Raw genomic sequence first — 20,614 nt, 5'->3', positions numbered from 1 at the left:
CAGCATTTGTATAAGTTTATTTACATTGCTGAATTATAATAAAGCTGGAAGAGGAATTATTTTTTATGGAGGGTGTGTAAAATCATTAAGTTAATACAAAAGTACTTTGGAAATAATTAACAAACATAAAGTTCATTGCAGTCCACTTTAGGCATTAAAATCAGTTTCATTCTCATCAAAAACTGGATTTACAAAGTACACCCCTGTCTGAGTCATGGAGATTGAATTAGTAGTGTCGGTCCCATGCCGACCAAGAATATCAGGCAGCATGTCGGGCTTGTCAAACATGGGGTTATCAAACCCATGGTCCACAGGCCCACCAAGTTCTCCAATACCACTGTTTCTCTTCAGGCTGCTCAGAGATGGCATCAAAGGCATTGATGGCATTTGAACAATGCCCTTACGAATCAGGAAAACCACAATGATAATGAATGTAATCATAATTAAAACTCCAAACACAACTCCAACCACCATCCCTGCACTGCCTCCAGACTGATCGCTGCTGCTGCCAGAAGAGGCTTGAAATTCAGCCCCAGTGATTCCAAGGTTAGAGCCATGAGAACGGGCATCCTTCACTATATCCCGGGCCAGAGCTTCCGACTTTGTTCCCTTCTCTCCATCCAGAATAGCCACCTGGATCTCAGGTGATGAACCAAAAGGGATGATCCCCATCAAACGTTGTGACTTGAAGACTTTGGACATGCCCGCCTGGATGGATTTGTATTTTGGCAGGACAAGAAAAAGGTGATGGATCCGTTGTCTATAAGTCCGCAGGTTGAAACCAGTGGCATAATGAATGGTGACGATGGCACCACACACCTCACAGCAGTGTCCTACAGGGAGGAGAGGCTTCTTACAGTTCAAAGAGGCACATGTTACACTGCTACAGATCCGCTGATGGTTTACATAGTTCCCACACTCACAGCCAGAAGGGTCGCTGCAGCCTGAGTTCCCAACAGTGACGGCAGAGGATCCGTGAAACTGTAGCCGACCTGAGTGTGAGCTGAGATACTGTGAAAACTCAGAACTGCTATCAAACATCTTCCCTTGCACAGAGACAGACTTTACGGGAATGCTAGACTGACTGGAGCTGGTGTCCACTCTGAAGGAGGAGAGAGCTTTAAAAACCACATCATCATACTTGCAAGGGACACTCTCCTCGTGGACTGAGAACAGGAAGTTTCCATGCTGCAGGTCATCCATAGTTGCAGCCACCTGCCACAGTGCTGGGTTAAACCACTGCAGAGCCTCTGAGTCTTTAAACTGGGTAGTGACACCTTGTCCGCAGCCTGGCTCTTGTCCTGCCAAAACATAAAATCCAGCTCCTGAATTCAGGATGAACTCGCCATCAACTGGCAACCTCATTTCCCGCACAGCGTGTGTGGTCTCCACAAACACAGACACTTGTCTTCGTGCTGAAAACTGAACTATGTCATTGCCACATGGAACAGCTCCTTTGTCCCAGTTGGTCTTATTCTCATAGTTGGTGTCAGGAATCCACTGTTTGTACAGGGCGTTCGCTGCCCCGACAAGACAGAAAAGAAGGACCACGTCTGGTGTTTTCAGCATCCTGATCATTTGTGACGGACTGAGAATACATTAGGTGACCTTTGTTTCCAACCTTGTGACTAACGCAAGGGCACAAAGTTTAGCAGTAAAGTTGATGAGCTCTGGACCATGTCAACCTGTTCAAGCAGATGACCTGTAAAAGATTAACATTTTCTTCATTAAAAGAATTGCTTTAAGACAGCATTTTATTTTTTTTCTTTTCACTAAATTTTTTTTTAAGAGTTCATCGGTTATCCTGATGTGGGTTTTCTCCTATTCCCCTGTCTTTCCTTATCTTTTCAGATTACTCAGCCCAAATGCTATGACTGCAGTGTACTGAAAACATTTCAGATTACATTCCAAGTAAATGTTCAGGCATACACTGGAAACAAGCAGGGACAAACTCTTCTCAAAGGGCAACTTCTGGTCTACCAAGTTCCTCAATTTCTTAGAAGCCAGCTTGGAAACATGTTTCATCTTTTCTTTGTTATTTCCACTATGAACTGTTTGATAAATCAGGAATCAGGAAACCCAAATTTTAGAAATCTTAGTAGCTTTTATGCAGTGCAGGCAGTTCACGCCCTTTAAGGGGAGCAAATGCAGTATTTTGGCTCCTGGTCTCTTATTAAAAGTTAAATGTAATGAGGTTACAAATATACTATTGACTTCAGTATGAAACTAAACATCTCTTCAATCTCAAAGCACTCGGTCAAGATCATAACCTGTTAAATGAACTTGACTACTACATCACAATATGCTACAGAACCATAACAACATTGCACACATAAATACATGCAAAGAAATGCCAGACTCTGAATCTAAATGGATGTTCGTTTCCTCCCTGAGATATTATATGTATATCATACAATATATGTGTCTCATATAACTGTCACTGAGTGTGATCTCAAACAATTCAAAGGTGAATAAAGTAGAAATTAAAAAATGAATTGCCTTTGGAACAGTAATTTATTCAGGAAGCAAACTGCTTTGTTGTATTTGTAATTTATTTAATGGATTTTCAAATGTCTCCGGTCACCACGACCAGGTTTTCTCAGACAGCCAAATAACTCAGTGATCCTGCTTCTTGGACCGGGTACCAGGATTATGCAATAAAAAATAAATAAATAAACACACACCCTCATTTTTCCTTGAAACTCCTCTAAGGCGTTGTCTCGCCTATGCCACAGTCGCATTGTTTGCATTGGAATGACAATAAAATGTCCCCGAAGTGTGTTGGGGGATCGCGGTGGGTGCAGGGTGAGAAATGAGAACAATTAATCAGCCGGAACTTACGGCACCTGTTTTTCTTCATTTAGTGCCCCCCCCCCCTCCCGTGCGTCGCGCCGGCTTGTCTGTGCGATCCGGCCTGCGGAAGGAGGAACGCTGGCCCTTTTCCAGCTCTCGCTGCGTCTCGCTTCAATCTCCACAGATGAATTTTTAACGTGTCTTAAGTGTCCCGGGACCTGCCTCTGACGTTACTGCGGCCTACAATCTCCCATTTGGTCGGGAGGACATCATGAAAACTGTAGCTCAGCAGATGTTCCGGACCTGCAACAAACTCGTCTCTAGGTAAATTTGAGATGGTTTAGTCAAAAGTGTAGAGCTACTATCTATGACTAAAATTAACTCTAGCCACCCACAGAGCCCCTCATTTAGAAGGAGTAGGGAGAACTTCAAAGTGTATTAACCCCCCAAGGAAAAAAAACATTCATAACCAAGACTGGTGGTTTTTCTTTGGTACACTTGGGAGTTTTTACAGTGCTTAACCTTGGCCTCTGATATTCCTTTGTGGGTTTATAAAAAACATTTTGTATTTCTCAGCTGGTAACCTTAACATGTTTGGGGTTATTGCTGTTTTACTGCCAGCAAACTGAACTCATTCAACTGAATGACATGGTTTTTTGGGTTTTTTTTTTTTGAAGAAAAACACCAAATGATGTTGTGGAGGCCCATCCATCAAACCTAGAAACAGCAGCACAACTGGAAAATATCCAACATATCCCCAGTCCTTCCCATCCTCCCAGTGCGGAGGCCGTGCGAGAGAGTGTCCACCATGTGGCGGTAGTGATGGAGAGGGCCCACCACGGTGGTGGATGGCTCCTGTCTGGCATCATCTGCATCAACATCCTGATCCTGGGCTGTGCCCTGGTCAGCGGCAGTGCCTTCAACAGCGTGGCCATCACTGCTGTGCACCGGCAGATCTTCGTCATCGTTCTCCTCCTCCTAACAATGTTGTGGATGCTCTTTTACACAGTCTTCACCTCTCGAAAGGATCAAGCGGTCTTGTTCAAAGACAGCCATGCGGGGCCTGTGTGGCTCAGAGGTGAGAACTGTCTTGGGTCTCTGTTTTTAGGTGAGCTTCATTTCATGGCTCAATCACTTCTATTATATTTTATATTGCAGTTGGACTTGTGCTGTTTGGCCTGCTCAGTCTACTCATGGACATCTTCAAGATTGCCAACTATGTGGGCTACCTTCACTGTGACTCAGCTGTTAAAGTTGCCTTCCCTGTCGTGCAAGCTGTATTTTTGGTTGTCCAGGTTGTTGTATTATGAGAACATGCAGCCTTATTTGCACTTTTGGATGAGTTGGGAAAACTCAACGGAACCTCTTTGTTTTAGACATACTTCCTGTGGATTCATGCAAAGGACTGTGTGCAGGTACACACAAATTTTACACGGTAAATTTTTTTTTTTTTTTTACTTATTACAGTCAATTCTTTACTCATTTATGTTTAATCTTGCGGGACAGTCATTGTTTCACTCTTTCAGGTGTGGGCTTACTCTTACACTCTCAACTAACCTGGTGGTGTGGATGGCAGCAGTGACGGAGGAATCAATTCACCAGACTGAAATTCCTGATTTAAATTTCAGTGTCTCTCACAAAATGTACAGAGGTATGTTTATCACTTGTCGTCGGATTTATTCATGGTCACCATTAAAGACGAAATAGCTCAAAACTGTTCTTCCCATTTCAGCCAGCTACGGCGATAAGAAGTGTAAATGCAGCCACTCGGTGTGCGACACCTTCAAAGAGGCCTACTACTACCTTTACCCCTTCAACATAGAATACAGCCTCTTCGCTTCTGCCATGGCCTATGTCATGTGGAAAAATGTGGGTCGACTTGTGGAGGATCACAGCCACCACAACGTTAGGTTCCGTCCAAAGGATGTGTGTTTAGGACCCTTGGCAGGAATACTTCTTGTGGTGATAGGACTGGTGACATTTATATTGTACGAGGTGGACGTACTAGAAGAGGAGAAGAGAAACATGGCCTTGCTGATTCATTTTATCGTGAATATAGTGATAGTGAGCCTGATGTCTATCTCAGCTATGATAGGCTGCATTTTCTACAGGCTGGACCGAAGGGAGCATGTGTCGGAGAAAAACCCCACTCGCAGCCTGGATATGGGGCTGCTGGTTGGAGCCTCGATGGGCCAGTTCGTCATCAGCTATTTCACAATAGTGGCTGTGGTGGCGACGGGAGCCAGAGGCTACCTGAACGCCCTCAACCTGGGCTGGGCTGTGCTGACGGTGCTCCAGCTCGGCCTTCAGAACTACTTCATCATTGAAGGCCTGCATCGGGAGCCCTTCCACGTGATGCAGGAAGCGGCGCTGCACACAAATGCTCACGCCCTCCAGGAACACGTAGAGATGAGCATTGTAATGGAGAGCAATAAGTCCAGCTACTTCCTGACCTCAAGTCTTAGTAAGACAAGTTGGAAGAGAAGAGTTCTGAAGGAAGTCTGTGCTTTTCTGCTGTTTGCTAATATCATTGTAAGTTGTATTCATACTTATTTTCTTAACCATAACTGCAAACGACCCAGTTTTTTCTGTTGTCCCGCTTATTCATTTACTCTGTATTGACAGCTGTGGATCATGCCTGCATTTGGTGCTCGTCCCCAGTTTGATCATCCCTTGGAGATAAAATTCTACAAATTCACAATGTGGGCTGCTATTGTGAATATTGGACTTCCTTTTGGAATCTTCTACCGCATGCACTCAGTTGCCAGTCTGTTTGAGGTGTACTTACTCTCTTAGCTGAACCTGTTTTTGAGTATGTGGCGTAATTTTATAATAGCCTTTTTTTGTATTAAGTGTTAAGTTTTACCTGTTATATTAATAAATATGAACTTAAAAGTCACTATACAACAGTTGTCATTAGCTGTTGATTTGCTTCCCAAACTTTTAAATTCCCCACATAAGGTCATGTGTTTGATGTGCTGCAGTCTAAACACATAGTCAATTACATGTATAGTTATTGATGACTAGGAGATTTAATTGGTCATCAAAATACTTGGTCACTTGAATAATGTAGTAGAGGTTTGAGGATGGTAAGTAATTGTTCTTCTGATTCTATTGTGGTATTGAACATTACAAACAACACTAATTGTTGCCAATATCTGAATGTGACCCCTTGTCAAAGGTTTAACGGCGTACGTATTTAGTTAGCCATTTAGGCTGTATATTGCTGCAGAGAAATTGCAGGGAAAAGTGTCCGCTGGCTTTTGTCAGTGTAAATGTGCCCTTTTAAGAGTCAAAACTTTAGCTGATTGATGCTGGAGGGGGGGCACTATAGTGGTGAGTGTGGAATAGTTCAGCTTTCATTTTATACAGCATGTTGTGGCTAAGCTGCATACAGGGGATTGACAGAGTAAGAACTTACAATAGCTGTGCAGTTAATATGGATGATTTGTGTGGATTAAACAGTGTTGGTGAGCGTCCTCCCAGCCCAGAAAGAGTGATAGGTGACTCCGAAGCATTTATATTGCTTGAAAGTTTCATAGCAGTTAATGAGATTCTCCATTTATAGCACACAATTTAGTAAAGTGACTAATACAGAATTCACAGAGGGTTATCAATATATATTTTCAGGAAAATACAATTTTAGACATCAAGCGATATAAGCATAGCCAGCCAGATCTAAACTTAAACCTGGTCATTTACATAAAAACATACAATCTGTATTAAGCTCTCCAAAATCCATTAGATCCGGGTTACATTATCACATACACTACAACCATAATAACTGACAACTCAGAGTGCAAGTTCATTTTAAAGCATAGCAGATGAGACAACGTGAAACACCAATATTGTGCCATCCAAGATATGTTACAAGCCTCTGTTGGAAAGCACCATATCTTCTATTTTAAGTCTGACTGAAAAGTTAAAGATTTCCTCTCTCACTTCTATGCTGTCAAGAAAACAGCCTCAGCTTTTGGCAAATGTTCCAGTCATCCCAGTGCTTTGACAGACATTCTGTGGTCTTGAGGTCTGAAGATACGTACAAACACAGTTGTTTATGGGCAATAATGTTAATTTGATCATCTGTCCTCTTAATCTGAGCGTTATCTCCTAACTCATCTGAACGACTCTTCTTCCTAAGTCAGTGGTGTAAGGGACAAGCATTATGAAGACGATAATTACGGTGGCAAGTTAAATAAAGTGAGGTTTAACGGGGAAACCAGCAGATACTGAAGGGAAGAGGAACCCTGGCGATGAACAGTCCCAAGGTTTTTAGTCGAAAAGCCTTCTGTCTACATCCGCTGAATCTCAAAAAGGCGGACATCAGTGTCATACCAAATAGGAGGATCCACATTGCTAGGACAGACAAACCAAAAAACAAGATTTTAGTTTGTCTGTGTGGAAAGACGACTATATGCATAATGCTCAGCTAGTACGTCTGACTCACCGCAAATAGACGACGCCCCACATGTAAGTGCGAAACCACATGGCAGTGCCTGCATTGGCCTGATACTTTCTGATGAGGATGGGGTGAGGGACTGGGAGCAGGCCCACTAATGTGCCATGCTGGAGAAACTTCAGGATCTCTGATTCATCTGTCAAACCCCTGCAGAGAAAAAAAAACCCACTGGTAATATTTCAAAAGAATCTGAGCCAATATATGTCTTTTACATTCTGACCAAAAAGAAATCAAAGTGTTCACATACTTATCGATGCAGATCTTCTCCACCTGGGGAACTAACACTTGTAGAAGACGCATGATAGTCTGCAAAGGTAGCTTACTCTTCCAGGAGAGCACCTGGGGCAAAATATTACAATTACTGAGTCTGCCAAATATCCAACATTTATCAAAAAAATAAAGGCAGGGATGAGAGCAAAAGATGTTACTGACCCATTCCTGTGTGGGAGCCCAAAACGATGTTGAAGACGCACTTGACAAACGTCTTCTCTCCATTTCTGCTTCAGTGTAGAAAACATCCTGATAATGTGAAAAAATAGATTTACCAACATGCATATGCTTTTAAACAAACACACACACACACACTTACTTCATTATCTCTGCCTGAGTTTGACTCTGTATCACTGGTCCCGGCGACTGCACTTTGGTCCGGGTGGACAGTGTGTGGGGAATCCATCTTTGGGACGGACACCATGGTGCCATCCTCTGACACCTGTGACTTCTCGGTGAGTTTATCAATGCCTGCGGGAAACCGGGAATCCCAGAAAAACCAGTGACTACTTACGGGATAAGTCTTGTGATATTCCATGCTAACAAGTTAGGTTGTGTACAAAACAGACATCTACCCCAAAGTCAAGAGCCAGAAATTATTTTAAAAAATGTGAAAGGTACAGTTAGTTGACCAATGAGCCAGTTCAACGCTCAAATAGTAACGTCCAAATATTATACAGAGTCAGTACCTGGCATAGCGACTAGACTGGCCTTCAGTGTACCAGGCTCTGCTGGCACAGCAGGGTGAGAGCCCTCCATAGACACAGTCTCCTGGGAGCTTGTGCGGGAAATAACATCTGGCGACTTCCTCTTCCTCTGCAAAGCCTTTTGAATGGAAGCGGGATCAGAGGGCAGGTTGGCCAGCTGGTGGAACACGTTACGTTTGCGGATGATGGCATACACCAGGTTGCAGTTTCCTGGGGGTGAACGAATGGACAGATTTATACCAGCAGAGGGGTCTGCAAAAGCTGCAAAACAAAGCCCTTTCTAGTACTCAGATGTTTGCAACAGTCGGCTTTCTCTCACCATCAAACTGGTACTGGATAATATTGTTAAAAGCCTCAAGAAGGAAGAATACAAGGTGATGGTTCTGGGCTGCAGAGAACAGGAACCAGCTGGTGGAGAAGGCCTCCAGCAGGTGGAGCAGTTTATTGGCTGCCACCATGGACAGGCTCTTCAAGTAGGGAGACACTGCGGAACAAGCAGAAGAAATTTAATATAATAAACATGTTTTAAAAAAACAAAAACAATAAGTCATTTAAAAAAAAATCTGATTAAAACATAAAAAGTAAAAACTAAAACGTCAAAAATTCATAATAGTTGATGTTGCAAATCAAGACTGTGCATTGCCCAACAGATGGCGCCAAACCAATTCACCATTTACAACAATGGTGAGTAGGCAGTCAAACAGAGGCTGGAGACGCTGGTGGCCTGTGGTGATAATCTTGTGAAACACCTAAAAAACAAACAGAGTGACAACTGTGACTATGGGCTGTTTGGTTTTTTTTTTTTTTTTTTTTTAAATTAGCATGCAATGAAGAACATCACCAATTTCGATGATGTCTCACCACTATAAGCAGGTCAGCGTGAGTCCCTGTGAACACTGGTATGTCCATAGGCACATGGATGGAGTAGGGCTTATTCAAGCGCACACCAAAGTTTCTCTCCCCGCTCAACAGCAGCAGAATGAACACGCCAATGTGCATGAGTCCGACGCGGGCTGCACCCGAGGAAAACACATCAGAATCAATGCACATCTGAGGCAGAGGCTTGTTAGTTGCAAGGAAACTGACAAACCTGGAATCCGACTTACACTGGTCAGCCCTGGCATCATTCAGGTAGTAGAGTATCGGAACCAGAACATCCAGCACATCACTGCTCTTCAGGACAAAAAACAGGAACTTCTGCCATGGAAACACATAGGGGACTGTGTTGAATATAGAAAGGGCAGACTTTTAATGCCTCATCTGACCAAAGAAACTCTTCATTATATTTCTTTCCAACCTTATTGAAGTCACATAGCTTCCAGAAGAGAACCAACAGCTCTTGGTGGAACTGGATCTTCTTTGTGGAGTTAGGCAGGTAAGTCTGAGTCAAAGGGTTGGTCAGCAGACGAGCCAGGCCCTTCAATACAAAGTCAAAGTCCTGCCAATGGGAGAACACAAGAAGCTCTGGAAAAGCGACCTTTACAGGGAAAATCTTTGTTGTAGTTTACAGAAATGATGATATGAGTACCTCCTCTCTGTGAATCCTCGACAAATAATTCACAAACAGGTTTTCAGGTCCTGTAGACTGCACAAAGATACAGAGATTTATTTGACTGACATCAAACGCATGCCATATAGTCATCGGATTGATTTTTGTTTTCCTGTGTTCTTGGTGTCGTACCTCTTGCTCCTCCATGCTGGATGGGGAGGCAGGGCGGTGGGGAACCCCTCCGTCGTGCTCCAGCGTCACAATAAGGATCTGTACAGCCTGCTCCACCAGCTGCTCCCGGTAGTCCGAGAAGAGCAGGTGGTTGTACGGGATGCCGTAGCCCACTGGATCATAGGCGCACACCACATTCAGCAGGGAGGTGAACAGAGGCAGAGCATGTCTGGGGGACAAAGACACGAAGACCATGTTAGCAAATCACGTGCGTCTGTGAGTCTCTAGCTGTTATTACATGCAGAAATTTTTCTTAATGAAAATCACAATATAAAGTCATTTGTGATGAACTGACCTAGTTTAGTCAACAAAGATATTATGTAGCTAACCGACTATCGAAGTAGCACTTTGACAAGAAAAGAAAAAAAAAAAGTTAACTTATGGTCCACTCACAAGCTTTTATTTCTGAAATTTCATCCACATCTCACTGACAACTGAGCCACAAGCCATCTTCATGATCACTGAGCAAATTTCACTTTTGATGAAGACCATGAGATGTGCCCTGAAAAGACCTAGTAAGTGGACTTTGGACCAGATCTTCTTTTTTTTTGTCAGTTAAATTCTGCTTACAGGTAGTCTATTTTTTTCACATTAATGTAAACTCACCTGATCAGGGTTTTATTTCTTGTGCCATTTAAAAAGTTTGATACAAAAAAAAATTACTTGACAATTCATGGATGAACGTCCTCACGTATGTTGTCCAAATGTGTGGTTTCGTACTTTACCTGTTTTCTGCGGAGCAGAAGAAAGTCACCCAAGGGTTGAGGACATTGTTGTCCGATGAAGGAGGCAGGTACATGGCCTCAGAGAAGCAGGTTAGTAACAATCTCAGCAACTCTGTCCTGAAGAGGATCAGAGACAAAGACACAGAGGTGGACAGAAACAAAACGCTGGTCAATCCAACGTGTAGGTGAGCGATTAGAGACCGTTTGTGATACATACTGTATGTTGCCAGGCACAGCTGGACAAAGCTGGCTGACTCACCTATTCAGGTCATGGATGTAGTTGAGAGGGGGGGACTGTGCAAAGCCCACCCCTGCCTCCCAGATGTATTCACAGCTGTCTATAGACTGCATGTTCTCTACCGAGTCCTTGATGGGGCGACAAAAAAACATTCAAATGTAATTATTTTATTCAAAGTATAAGATTCGAAATTCTCGGTATATGTGTTAAATAACATTGCAAATCATTGTCTATACATTCTCCAACAACTCCGTAAACCTAATGGAAATATTAGGCTGTTTAATCCTCCATTCCACACACTTATATTTAGACTTCTTTCTACTTTGGCACAATCAGTGAAAAAAGTTTGTTTTAAGGAGCAAACAGCCAATTCTGTCACTTTTTCTTAAGGGGACAGTAACTTTTATACGAAGTTCCCTGAAGAGCTGTATCTGAGCCCATGTTCCATTATGCGGTTTAGGGCACAAAAGACAAAATGATGGGGAAATTACGAGCGTAGTACAGTATGCTACATTTTACTAGGGAAATTGAAACCCCTGAAGCGCGCTCATTGTGATCTGCAAAGTTGCAGTCTGACATGCAACTCCTAACTCGTGAGGGACGAGGAATTCTGCCTTGTGACACTGACAGTGTGTCATCTACCATGATCTCTTTCTTCTTCCTCTCCTCAGAGAAACCTGAGTGACAGGTTAGCTGGGCAACTTTAGACGAGGAAGTGGGAAGAGCGATCAAAAAACTATGTCTGACCTCTAAAACAATCAAATTAGAGTCAGGACAAGAAAATGTGAAATGATTGCATTCCTGTGTCATAATCTTTTTCTTTTTTTTTTTCTTTTTGGATGGTAATGAGATAACAATGTGATGGCAATGGATTGCACAGTGTTTTAGGACACCGCATACTCACAGGGCCTCTCTTGTGGCTGTGCACAGTGAAGTCAGGGCAAAAGAGCAGGTCAGCGATGGCCAGGAGCAGCAACTCGGCCAGTGGTCGAGCTCCGTCATCATCGTCCAGCTCATCTGTCTGGAAAGGAAGGATATACAGTATTTATGAGACTAAATCCAGATGTTGAACATTAGTCTCTACCATTCATTGAAAAAAAAAAAAAGACGTAAATGGTAACATTATGAAGTGTTAATGGCTTGGAAGAAATGGCTCAGTACAGCTGGAATGGAAACCAACTCAAATTATCAGCTGAGTGAAAGATATCTACTCGTGAAAAGAATGAGCTCACAACCCTGATGCATTCATTATAGTTTATCACTGGAGTGGTTAAGCGTCTGAGAAGCCTGATGAGAACATTGTATTTTTAGTATTAAACAAAAGTATCTTATGTTCAAAGTAAGAACAACGTTGCCGCCCTATAATCAGTGTTGATAGTGATAAAAAAAAGCCTGTTTTGATGCTTATGCTTATATATCTTTTTAATTAGTGTTAGAATAAGCTTCCTTCTGCTGCGCACACTCACCCCAGCCCGCCCGGCACCAGGCACCGTTGACCAGAAGAATCCCCTCCAGTCCTGGTCCTCAAAGATGTAGGGGAGGATGCGGGTCAGGATGCGGGTGCAGTTCAGGATCACCTGCTTCTCCCTTTCTGTGGGGCAGCCAGACTCTGCACCCTGCACCAGCTTCTCCACGGCCTGAATAGTCAGCGAACATGGCCAAGGAGGAACAGGAGAGTGAGTACGTATGGCGTGGGAACCTCTAATGAGTTGGACTCACTGTTAGATTGCTTTACGTCAGAAAGATAAAGAACTCAAAACACCCCAGTTTCTGGCAGGTTTTTCCATTAAAAATTATGGTAATACTGTTTTTTAAATGTTTACTGTTTTACACAACACCAACTTCTTATTAAATCCAAATAAAGCTGGTTGTATGGGCAGTGAAAAAAAACCTTTACAGTGAGCATATTCTTATAATATAATATTTCCCATTTCCTATGCTGTCAACTGGACACTAATGATTGTTGTTATGGAGAACAAAGATGCAACGTCTGAACACAGGCAACTGTCAACAATGCTAAAGTGTCTTGATTTTGTAAACAGCGAAGATAGTAGCTACAGTTTTACTGACAAACGGCAACACCTCGTAAATCATTCATTAAAGTCTGTGTATACTTGATATCATCTACACTGAGAAGTACATTGCATATCTACACTTTGTTCCATTCGACAATGACAATGTTTGGCCTATGAGATGGGGACATGCTGTTGTGCCGGGCCTTTAACAGAGATTTGCTGTGGAAAATTTTTCATTATCTACATTTAATCAACAGCATGCTGCAGCCCGTGTCTGAAATTGTTAACAAACCCATTTGAATCGGCTCAGCTTCAAGGGCTCTGCTCTCCCCCGCTTTATTTAATTAGGCTGTAAGTACCCAGTATGTCTGTTTTGTTTCTGATAGGCAGCTTCAAATGGACGCTGGGAGCAAGAGACAGGAAGCAAGGGGAAAGGAAGGGGAGTTGACTCACTCATTCCCACATCTGAGAGCATGAGGCAGTGCTTTGCTGACAGACGCCAGTGGCTCGGCTCTAACAAACAAAATCCTGCATTGTTTCAAGATAATGTTATTCCATGAGGTCAATTTAATGTACGCATTCGTCCGTGCAATCTAATCTCTTACAACACACACAAGAAAAATGATATTGGGTAGACGTCAGCGATGATTTCTGTGATTACTACCTTATAGCAGAGGGTTGCTAGATTTGAAGGGGACTCCTCTCGAACAGCCCTTATCTCCGCAGCTGGCACCAGAGCAAAAACATCCTGGACGGTGGTGGCGGTGTCTGCCCAGAACTGGTCCCAGAAGGCATCGTCTGTGGCTTCCACTGGCTGTAGGAAATATGTTTGCATTTCACCTCCCTCATAACTGAGCCAAAGGGGGCACTTCATGCCAGCGAGATTCCAACTGCAATGGCCCTGACTGATCTTGCGTCTCATTGCAGTGCATTCAAATGTAATTTTCCCCCTTTTAATCATAATTCATACATGTTTTGTTTTTTTTTAGTCTTGTGTTATACGGCTCACCCAGGGCCTTCCCTAATGGCAATGTAAACACAACCTCTGTTCTCGCAGCAGTGGGGGCAGCACTATCCGGCGCACTGATCTCAGCACGGTCCACCTGCCTCGTCTGCGAACGTGGTCATTTCCAGACCTACGTCACCAGCTTTGAGTCCGGCTACGCCATCACCGATCTTATCGTCAAAGCTGAACGCGTAGCCCACAGGGGGCTGAATCAACGTTTCAGGTAGTCCGCATCGCATTTAAGGGACCGGTCATGTGAAACAGCAGTTAATGGCAAATGCAATCTATCTGGAGTTCGGTGCATGCGGTCTTTTACATTGACTTCATAAAGATTTCGATTATTTCAAATAAATAAATGTGAATCTAACAGGCTGCACGCAACATGAGACATGCAACATTTTTTTTTTTTTTTTAGCTGCTGCAACATGAAAAGCGTTATCTCGTCTCCTCGGTGATGCTCTCCGGTGCGCTCGTCAGCTCTGTCTATCAATGATCCTTTATTCAGGTGTATCGAAGCGCATATACCTGTGTTTTGGTTGTCAGCTGAATCACCGCTTTCCTGAAGTTCAGTTTTGAGTCGGTGCTGCCCATTGCGATTATTTTCCCTTTATACTAACAGGACGGCCGCTGCTGAGGATCCCTGATAATCTCACCTCCGTCCTTCGCTCGAGTCATTGGCGGAGGCGTTTTTTTTTTTTTTTTTAATAACGCTATTGGCTGGCTGGAAGGGCTGCACTACAGGGTGCAACTTCCGGGTTGTGAAGATGTCAAACCTTCAGTTCGATTGGGTGTTTTGTTTCCAGCATTTTAACTGATATATAGAAAACAATATTTTTTTCTCTAATGTCCTTAGGCTGGAAATTGCTCCATATCTTAGTATAAAATAACCAGAATGGTTTTTTATGGGTAGATGGGCCGCTGCTCACTGTTACACTGTAGATCTGCTTTTATTGCAGAAACAATTCGGTATTTTCAACCCCATAAAGCAATTATTAAATCCAGCTACATTGTGTCGAATAAACACAGTTCAATTGTAAACAGCGACATCTTTCGGGGAAAATCGTATTGTGTGAGACGGTAGGCCAAAATGGGTCAATTGGGTTATCTGATTAAAGCTAATTACATTTTTATAGCAGGACACAAATTCATTAACTCATTAAACGTCAATGAAATTAATGAAATCACCAAATTAATAAGCAGCTTTCTTGTATTGTACTGCAGAACCTGCGCCAGTCCTTTAATGTTGCCTTCAAGTGCCGCTCGTAAACTAACCCTTATAGCAAACGTGTAACCTACCTAATAGGGTACATCACTGTAGTTACCATCGTTGTCATTATGACACTCGCACTCACTACACTTTACATCTCTGGAGCAACAAGATACTCGACTAACTAACCAACTAACATGACATACGTATTATTTGTCTGACGTCCACTGAAAGCACCATTAATGGTTTCTGCGCAGCCGCAGTGCCATGTAAACACAACTGCCGCGGTTGGCTGTGGTTATATCTCGTGCTAATATCGCTAGCTAAATTGAGCTAAAAGAGCTTTCATTTTACTCGGGTATCGTTATACAAAGATTTTTAGCGCTCAATGAAAGAAACTATGTGATTTCTGCAGTATGTGCTGTACTCAGCTAACTATTTAAGATCATCAGCTAAGAAGGTTAGCTAGCGGTGACGTTAGCGTTAGCTTGTAACCAATGATAAAGCGTTTGAGACCGACTTGTTAACTAGCTAGCCCGATAACGTACGACCTTTTTGTAGTTTTTTTAGTATCTGTGTAGTTATTCGCCATATCTGATCATTTTGTTTCGCCAAAATGACTTATAGCATCACGCCATTATTCAGCGTAATTATCTAGCCGGGAAAGGTTAGTTTTCCTAACTCAGGTGATAGGCCATCGACTGACAGGAATCAAGCTACGTTAACAAGTCGATTACATCAACCAGCCGGGTCCTTCAGTCTGGTCAGACCAAATACAAAAAGGAAACGCGTCGCGATTGATTTAGTGTCATCATATGTTGACTGAAAACAGGTGAGTGAGGCCTATAGTTAATGTAATACTAACTGATCCAGTGTTTTCTGAAAACAACGACGCTATGGCCTTTATTAGCCGCTCTGAGCAGCCATTTAAAAGAGTGTTCACTATGCTAACAGATGATCGTTATTCACTCAGGCGAGCAGCAGTTGGTCGAGGATTTGTTACAACAACGATATAATTATATGAGGTTATCGATTGTATAATTCACTTTCCTCGTTCTCTTTGTTTTGTTTTACCGTTGGCAACACAACTAGCTTTTTTTGGATACAACAGAGGCAGCTTGCAATGCAGTCAGTCAACAGCATTATGTAATGGCTTTAACCTTTAATGTTATGTTAACACTGTGGCAGAACCAGATAAGAGTGGATGGATTAATATACGTGTGTTTGCTTACAAGTCTACCAACCTTCCTTAGATGTACTGTGATGTCAAATACTGCCTCCATTTTTTTATTTTTTTATTTTACAGATTAGTGAGACTATTCAGTCATGTGTGACCGGCACAGTGATGGCATATAAATGTGCGTGTGTGTGTTAAATGTCTGTGTGCTTGTGCCCAAACAGGAAACGACAGCGCAGTGGTGGTGATGAGGAGAGTGGCCACCTGGTGCCCCAAGCCAAAAGGCAGAACGGAGCGCACCCTCTCTCTCCTGAGCCAGGCCGGGATGCCTGGGACTCTGAGGTACAAACGAGTGTCAGTGGCTATAAAATCTTAATTGTGAAGGAACTGAAAAACAGAAGCTGGACAAACAATTGTCATAGATCGACTTTTAAGTAGCAGCAGTTTTTGTTACAAGTTAGGTCGCTTTTACACCTGTAATTGGGTTCACTTGGTCCGAAGCAAAAAAAGAAAGAGACAAAAGATACACTGATGCCTTGTTAGTTGTAGTCTGTTTAGTGTTGACAAAGATTTATTAAAAACATTCTAAGAGGTGAGTTTTTTGCACTGACAGGTAACTCATTCATTGGACATTTTTGGCAACTATTGTTCTGCATAATCTGCGCTGCATGTACCCACATGCAGAAATTAATTTTGGTAACTGAAAACAAGTCATGCAGTACTTTACTGTGCCTTATGTGTTTGTTTATTTTTGCTGTTGGTAACAGTGGGCTCATAAAGAAGTGGGTAGTTATTATTAGTAAAAACTGCAACTGCAACAGATAGTGACAATGGGGAGAAACATTGCGAAAAACAGTGTTTTGTACCTTAATTTTACTTCATCTGTTTCAACTCCTTCTCACGTTCACTGATCAATGGAAGACTTTTTAAATCATGGGAAATCCTAACACTTGCGCTGATGAGTGTGTTTTACCACAGTTATCAAATGATTTTTGCCAAGTTACATAGATTGCTCAGGAGACACTTTCTTGAGAGTTCTCATGATCAACAGAGGGTTGTAATGGTACTTTTTGCTTCTAAAATCACACGTGTTGCTGCTTTCACACCACAAACTAACCACACAGCCACGTTTTTCAGTCATCCGTCTCAAGCACGTCTGACAGAACAGATTTGCGTCTATTTTAATCAATCCAGTGGTCTACGTAGACCACGTAATGGCTTGCATCTTACGTGTGCTATATGCGCATAAATTGACCTGAAGTGTAAAAATACACTTCAGGTCTTTTCTTTTTGTTAGCTACATTGCTTGTGCTGTGTGCTCTGAGGCAAAACTTGGGTGACCTACATCCAATCCTGTGCCTGAAAACATCTTGTGTAGGCACACATTGGAGTACTGTAGCTGCTGCTGCTGCTCAGCTAACATGCTGCTTTCGCTATATTGGCTGTGCATGTTCCGCATCATAGTTTGACAGCTTTCACACCAGCATATGTATGTAAGTCTTTTTAGAGGCACATGGGTAATGAATTCATTTTGTTGTTTTGGCAAACATCATACCTTACCTCAAAACATGTCAGTCCATGTCATTGTAGAAGTCCTGGATGTTGACAGATTCATATCTCTCTGGTCTTAAACAACGGACTAGGTTTGCTAGCTCACTGCTAATGTTGACTTCTGCATTTCAGTCATCCAACAGTGAGAGCAGTAGCAGTATCAGCAGTCCAGAACATGCAGCTGGGAGCTGTAGCAGTCAGTGTGTTGTGGGCCCCTGCAGTCCCCTCAGCTTTGGCGACTCCTCAGAACTGGCCGGCCCTAAAAACCTGGTGTCCTACCTGCAGATCAACCGCATTCTGAAGGAGGCCCACTTCCAGAGCCTGCAGAGCCGAGGCCAGCTCAGAGACACATGATGACTTAATGTCCGTTTGTCAGCCACCAGCCACCGTGTCCCTGAAGATGTCGGAGCACCACATGCTGAATCACTTCACTCAGCTCTTCCCCACCCATCTCCAGCTACTGTGATATCTCACAGCTCTACATATCTTTGGATGGAGACCAAGTTCCTGGTCAGGTATCTGGAGGGTGTTCATCATTCAAATAAATGAAAATGATAATCATTTTAGCAATAATAACTGTGAGATCCACTTAAACATTTTTTTGTGATCCACTTGATTTCTGACCAGTCTGGTTTACATGCTGCTCTAAGAGCCTTTATAGTGACTGATTGATAATGATGAATCCCTGTGTTTTGTCTTAAATGTTGTATGAAAATAGTGCTACTGGAGCTGCACAAATGGCACCAAACACAATTTTTAGGCCGGTCAGTGTGACCCGTTTAGTCTCCTAGTAGGGTACTTGGTTGTTTTATGCTGAATCTGATGTCTGTGTAAGTACATGGACCAGTCTCAGGGAGGATTTGCACTTGTCTTGGACTGCTCATTTTTTTCATAATCAGACAGGGACTACTTCACAGGAGGCTTGGAAGTCATGGGTGTTAGCTTGGCCAAGGAAGGTGTTTTCTGTCCTTATTTTGTTAGTTAATCAAGTATTTAATAATCTTGTCATTAGATTTCAGTTAAATGTAGTGGAGAGTCAGCCAGTGGAAAAAGTGGTTTGGTTACAGCACGGATCATAATTTAAAAGGACGCCGTAACACTGCCAGAAAGGGAGTTTTGAATATTTTTGCCAATTTCCCATCAGATACTGCGTTTACTCGAAATCCATATTTAATTATTAGTTCAAATGTTTATTGAGATGCAGATCCGTTCACAGGTGCACATTCAAACTTTGTAAACATACTTGAAAAATTGTGCAGGCCTCGCAGTGGTGTCCCCAGGTGTTGCTTTCTAGCCACCATTTTTATGTTTATTTTCTCCACATCAATTGGATAAAAGATAATTATCTACCCATCCGGTCTTCTCATGATCATTAGATAATAAGGCTATAGCCTGTGACATGGGAATAATACTCTGTAATCTGCAGCATTGCCAAATGTCCCTCATATTTCATATCAAACTTTAACACCATTATTATTATTAAAAAGATGCAACCTCAACCAAAGGAAGAGTTAATGTAATGTTACTATAATCCCTCACTGGGAGTGATGGTGCACCTATTCTAGTCAGCAATTAGTTAACAATATAATGACCTTGGACACAAAGCAATATTAGATAGAGATTGCATAATGTTTGTGGATTATGAATAGATGGATGAATACTCCACCTTGTGCATCTTTACTAATAATTGTGAGAATACAGATTGATATAATTCAAAATCGACCAGGAGATAACTATTTTGAGGTCATGAGAATAATTTAGAATATTTTGATTTATGATATTAGGTGAGATAAATTGAGCAGCTATTTTTTTTTTTTTCTCTTGTGATCTTGGGAAAAAGGTAATGTGATCACAACATGATCAAATTTAGTTTTCTTGTGACCACAAAGAGAACAACGGTAGTAACACCCATGAGCTCTACAACCCTCCAAACTTTGTAGACTTTCTTTTTTTTTTTGTGTTGGGAAATGTAGTTCTTTTAGTCCTGAGGGGGTTAGCCTTTAGGAACAAAAAGACATTCCCCAGGCTTTGTTTGCAATATTACTGGAGCCAATAAGATGCTGTTTAAATTGCAGACAAGCCTCTCTGCCTGTGCACTACCATTCCATGGTTGCTGTATGAATGTCCATGTGCACTGAACATCCAGGTACAAGCACTGACCGTAAGGCTGTGCATCTCTCCTTTTTCTAAAAGTGGGATTGGTTTCTCTGCTGAACCTCTATCCCAGGAATAAGCTTGGCTGTTTATTTTTATTTCTATTTTTTCAGACTGGTGTGTCAGAAGTAAAAACATTTTGAAGATGTTTTTTTTTTTTTTTAAATGTATTTTTTTTTGTATTTAGTAATGTACATGACATTAACATGCCATTGACTTTTTTTTTCTTGTAAATATCCCATCATTTCAAAAATAAAAATTACTGTTTTTGAACAAAGGCATTCTTTACTCTTTTCATACACGTTTTTCATTCTTTTTCATTGTGATATAAGTTCTAGAAATGTGAAATGTTGAGGCAGCACTTTGCATTTCTTGAAATTGTATAATAGATCTCAAATATGGTGATGCTGGGATGGTTTGGGTCTATTCGTGCTTCACTGAGGAAATTCCTGTTAGTTTTGCTTGCCATGTACTGTATGTGCATACAGGAATTCTGTCTGTCCTCCTTTTTCCTCCAAATGGCCGTTAATGAATGGCTCCGCATGCACTGAGACCATCATTAATGAGATATGACCTGTGTCTAAGAGAGGAG

The 20,614-nt window shown here is 42.2% G+C and overlaps 4 protein-coding genes across 10 annotated transcripts; 2 read left to right on the top strand and 2 right to left on the bottom strand.

The window, feature by feature from the left end:
• Positions 1–129: 129 nt before the first annotated feature.
• On the bottom strand, positions 130–1,600 carry amn (amnion associated transmembrane protein). The gene has a single exon (XM_040121536.1). It carries the CDS (start codon positions 1,576–1,578, stop codon positions 148–150), a length of 1,431 nt encoding a protein of 476 aa, XP_039977470.1. The 5' UTR covers positions 1,579–1,600; the 3' UTR covers positions 130–147.
• A 1,263-nt stretch (positions 1,601–2,863) lies between these two features.
• Positions 2,864–5,697, top strand: otop2 (otopetrin 2). The gene is made up of 7 exons (XM_040121510.1): positions 2,864–3,117; positions 3,471–3,871; positions 3,952–4,088; positions 4,170–4,228; positions 4,320–4,444; positions 4,526–5,325; positions 5,419–5,697. Exons 1-7 carry the CDS (start codon positions 3,065–3,067, stop codon positions 5,587–5,589), a joined length of 1,746 nt encoding a protein of 581 aa, XP_039977444.1. The 5' UTR covers positions 2,864–3,064; the 3' UTR covers positions 5,590–5,697.
• Positions 5,698–6,365: 668 nt separating this feature from the next.
• Positions 6,366–16,483, bottom strand: hid1a (HID1 domain containing a). 6 transcript variants are annotated; one of them, XM_040120945.1, is made up of 19 exons: positions 14,459–14,598; positions 13,592–13,741; positions 12,379–12,549; positions 11,817–11,933; positions 10,934–11,040; positions 10,675–10,791; positions 9,911–10,118; positions 9,758–9,814; positions 9,527–9,667; positions 9,336–9,426; positions 9,091–9,242; positions 8,900–8,978; positions 8,549–8,713; positions 8,212–8,439; positions 7,842–7,993; positions 7,685–7,771; positions 7,500–7,591; positions 7,241–7,399; positions 6,366–7,149 (listed from the first exon to the last, which is right to left on the bottom strand). In XM_040120945.1, the coding sequence occupies exons 1-19, from the start codon at positions 14,522–14,524 to the stop codon at positions 7,086–7,088; spliced, it is 2,403 nt and encodes an 800-aa protein (XP_039976879.1). In that variant the 5' UTR covers positions 14,525–14,598; the 3' UTR covers positions 6,366–7,085. The 6 variants fall into 6 exon arrangements, with proteins under 6 accessions (XP_039976879.1, XP_039976869.1, XP_039976851.1 ...); XM_040120935.1 differs by lacking the exon at positions 14,459–14,598 and adding an exon at positions 16,385–16,483 and having other exon boundaries at positions 9,758–10,118; XM_040120917.1 differs by having other exon boundaries at positions 9,758–10,118.
• LOC120785946 (protein FAM104A) lies at positions 15,381–20,257 on the top strand. Of its 2 annotated transcripts, none has more exons than XM_040120976.1 (3): positions 15,381–15,972; positions 16,542–16,659; positions 18,001–20,257. In XM_040120976.1, the coding sequence occupies exons 1-3, from the start codon at positions 15,956–15,958 to the stop codon at positions 18,220–18,222; spliced, it is 357 nt and encodes a 118-aa protein (XP_039976910.1). In that variant the 5' UTR covers positions 15,381–15,955; the 3' UTR covers positions 18,223–20,257. The 2 variants fall into 2 exon arrangements, with proteins under 2 accessions (XP_039976910.1, XP_039976899.1); XM_040120965.1 differs by lacking the exon at positions 15,381–15,972 and adding an exon at positions 15,983–16,165.
• The last annotated feature ends 357 nt before the right edge of the window (positions 20,258–20,614 follow it).

This window comes from Xiphias gladius, chromosome 3, assembly GCF_016859285.1.
Source record: "Xiphias gladius isolate SHS-SW01 ecotype Sanya breed wild chromosome 3, ASM1685928v1, whole genome shotgun sequence".
Classification (NCBI taxonomy): Eukaryota; Metazoa; Chordata; class Actinopteri; order Istiophoriformes; family Xiphiidae; genus Xiphias; species Xiphias gladius.
The sequence above is the reverse complement of the archived record's forward strand: the minus strand, read 5'-3'. Positions and strand labels throughout refer to the sequence as shown.

Coding starts and splice junctions, on each gene's coding strand:
- amn (XM_040121536.1), bottom strand. CDS start 1,578: ATGATCAGGATGCTGAAAACACCAGACGTGGTCCTTCTTTTCTGTCTT.
- otop2 (XM_040121510.1), top strand. CDS start 3,065: ATGAAAACTGTAGCTCAGCAGATGTTCCGGACCTGCAACAAACTCGTC. Junction 4,445..4,525: donor CTCTCACAAAATGTACAGAG/GTATGTTTATCA, acceptor TTCCCATTTCAG/CCAGCTACGGCGATAAGAAG. Junction 5,326..5,418: donor TGCTGTTTGCTAATATCATT/GTAAGTTGTATT, acceptor CTGTATTGACAG/CTGTGGATCATGCCTGCATT.
- hid1a (XM_040120910.1), bottom strand. CDS start 13,888: ATGATTAAAAGGGGGAAAATTACATTTGAATGCACTGCAATGAGACGC. Junction 9,427..9,526: donor AGCTATGTGACTTCAATAAG/GTTGGAAAGAAA, acceptor TTTCCATGGCAG/AAGTTCCTGTTTTTTGTCCT. Junction 8,714..8,899: donor ACTCACCATTGTTGTAAATG/GTGAATTGGTTT, acceptor CTTGTTCCGCAG/TGTCTCCCTACTTGAAGAGC.
- LOC120785946 (XM_040120965.1), top strand. CDS start 16,095: ATGATCGTTATTCACTCAGGCGAGCAGCAGTTGGTCGAGGATTTGTTA. Junction 16,166..16,541: donor CAACGATATAATTATATGAG/GTTATCGATTGT, acceptor GTGCCCAAACAG/GAAACGACAGCGCAGTGGTG. Junction 16,660..18,000: donor GGGATGCCTGGGACTCTGAG/GTACAAACGAGT, acceptor TCTGCATTTCAG/TCATCCAACAGTGAGAGCAG.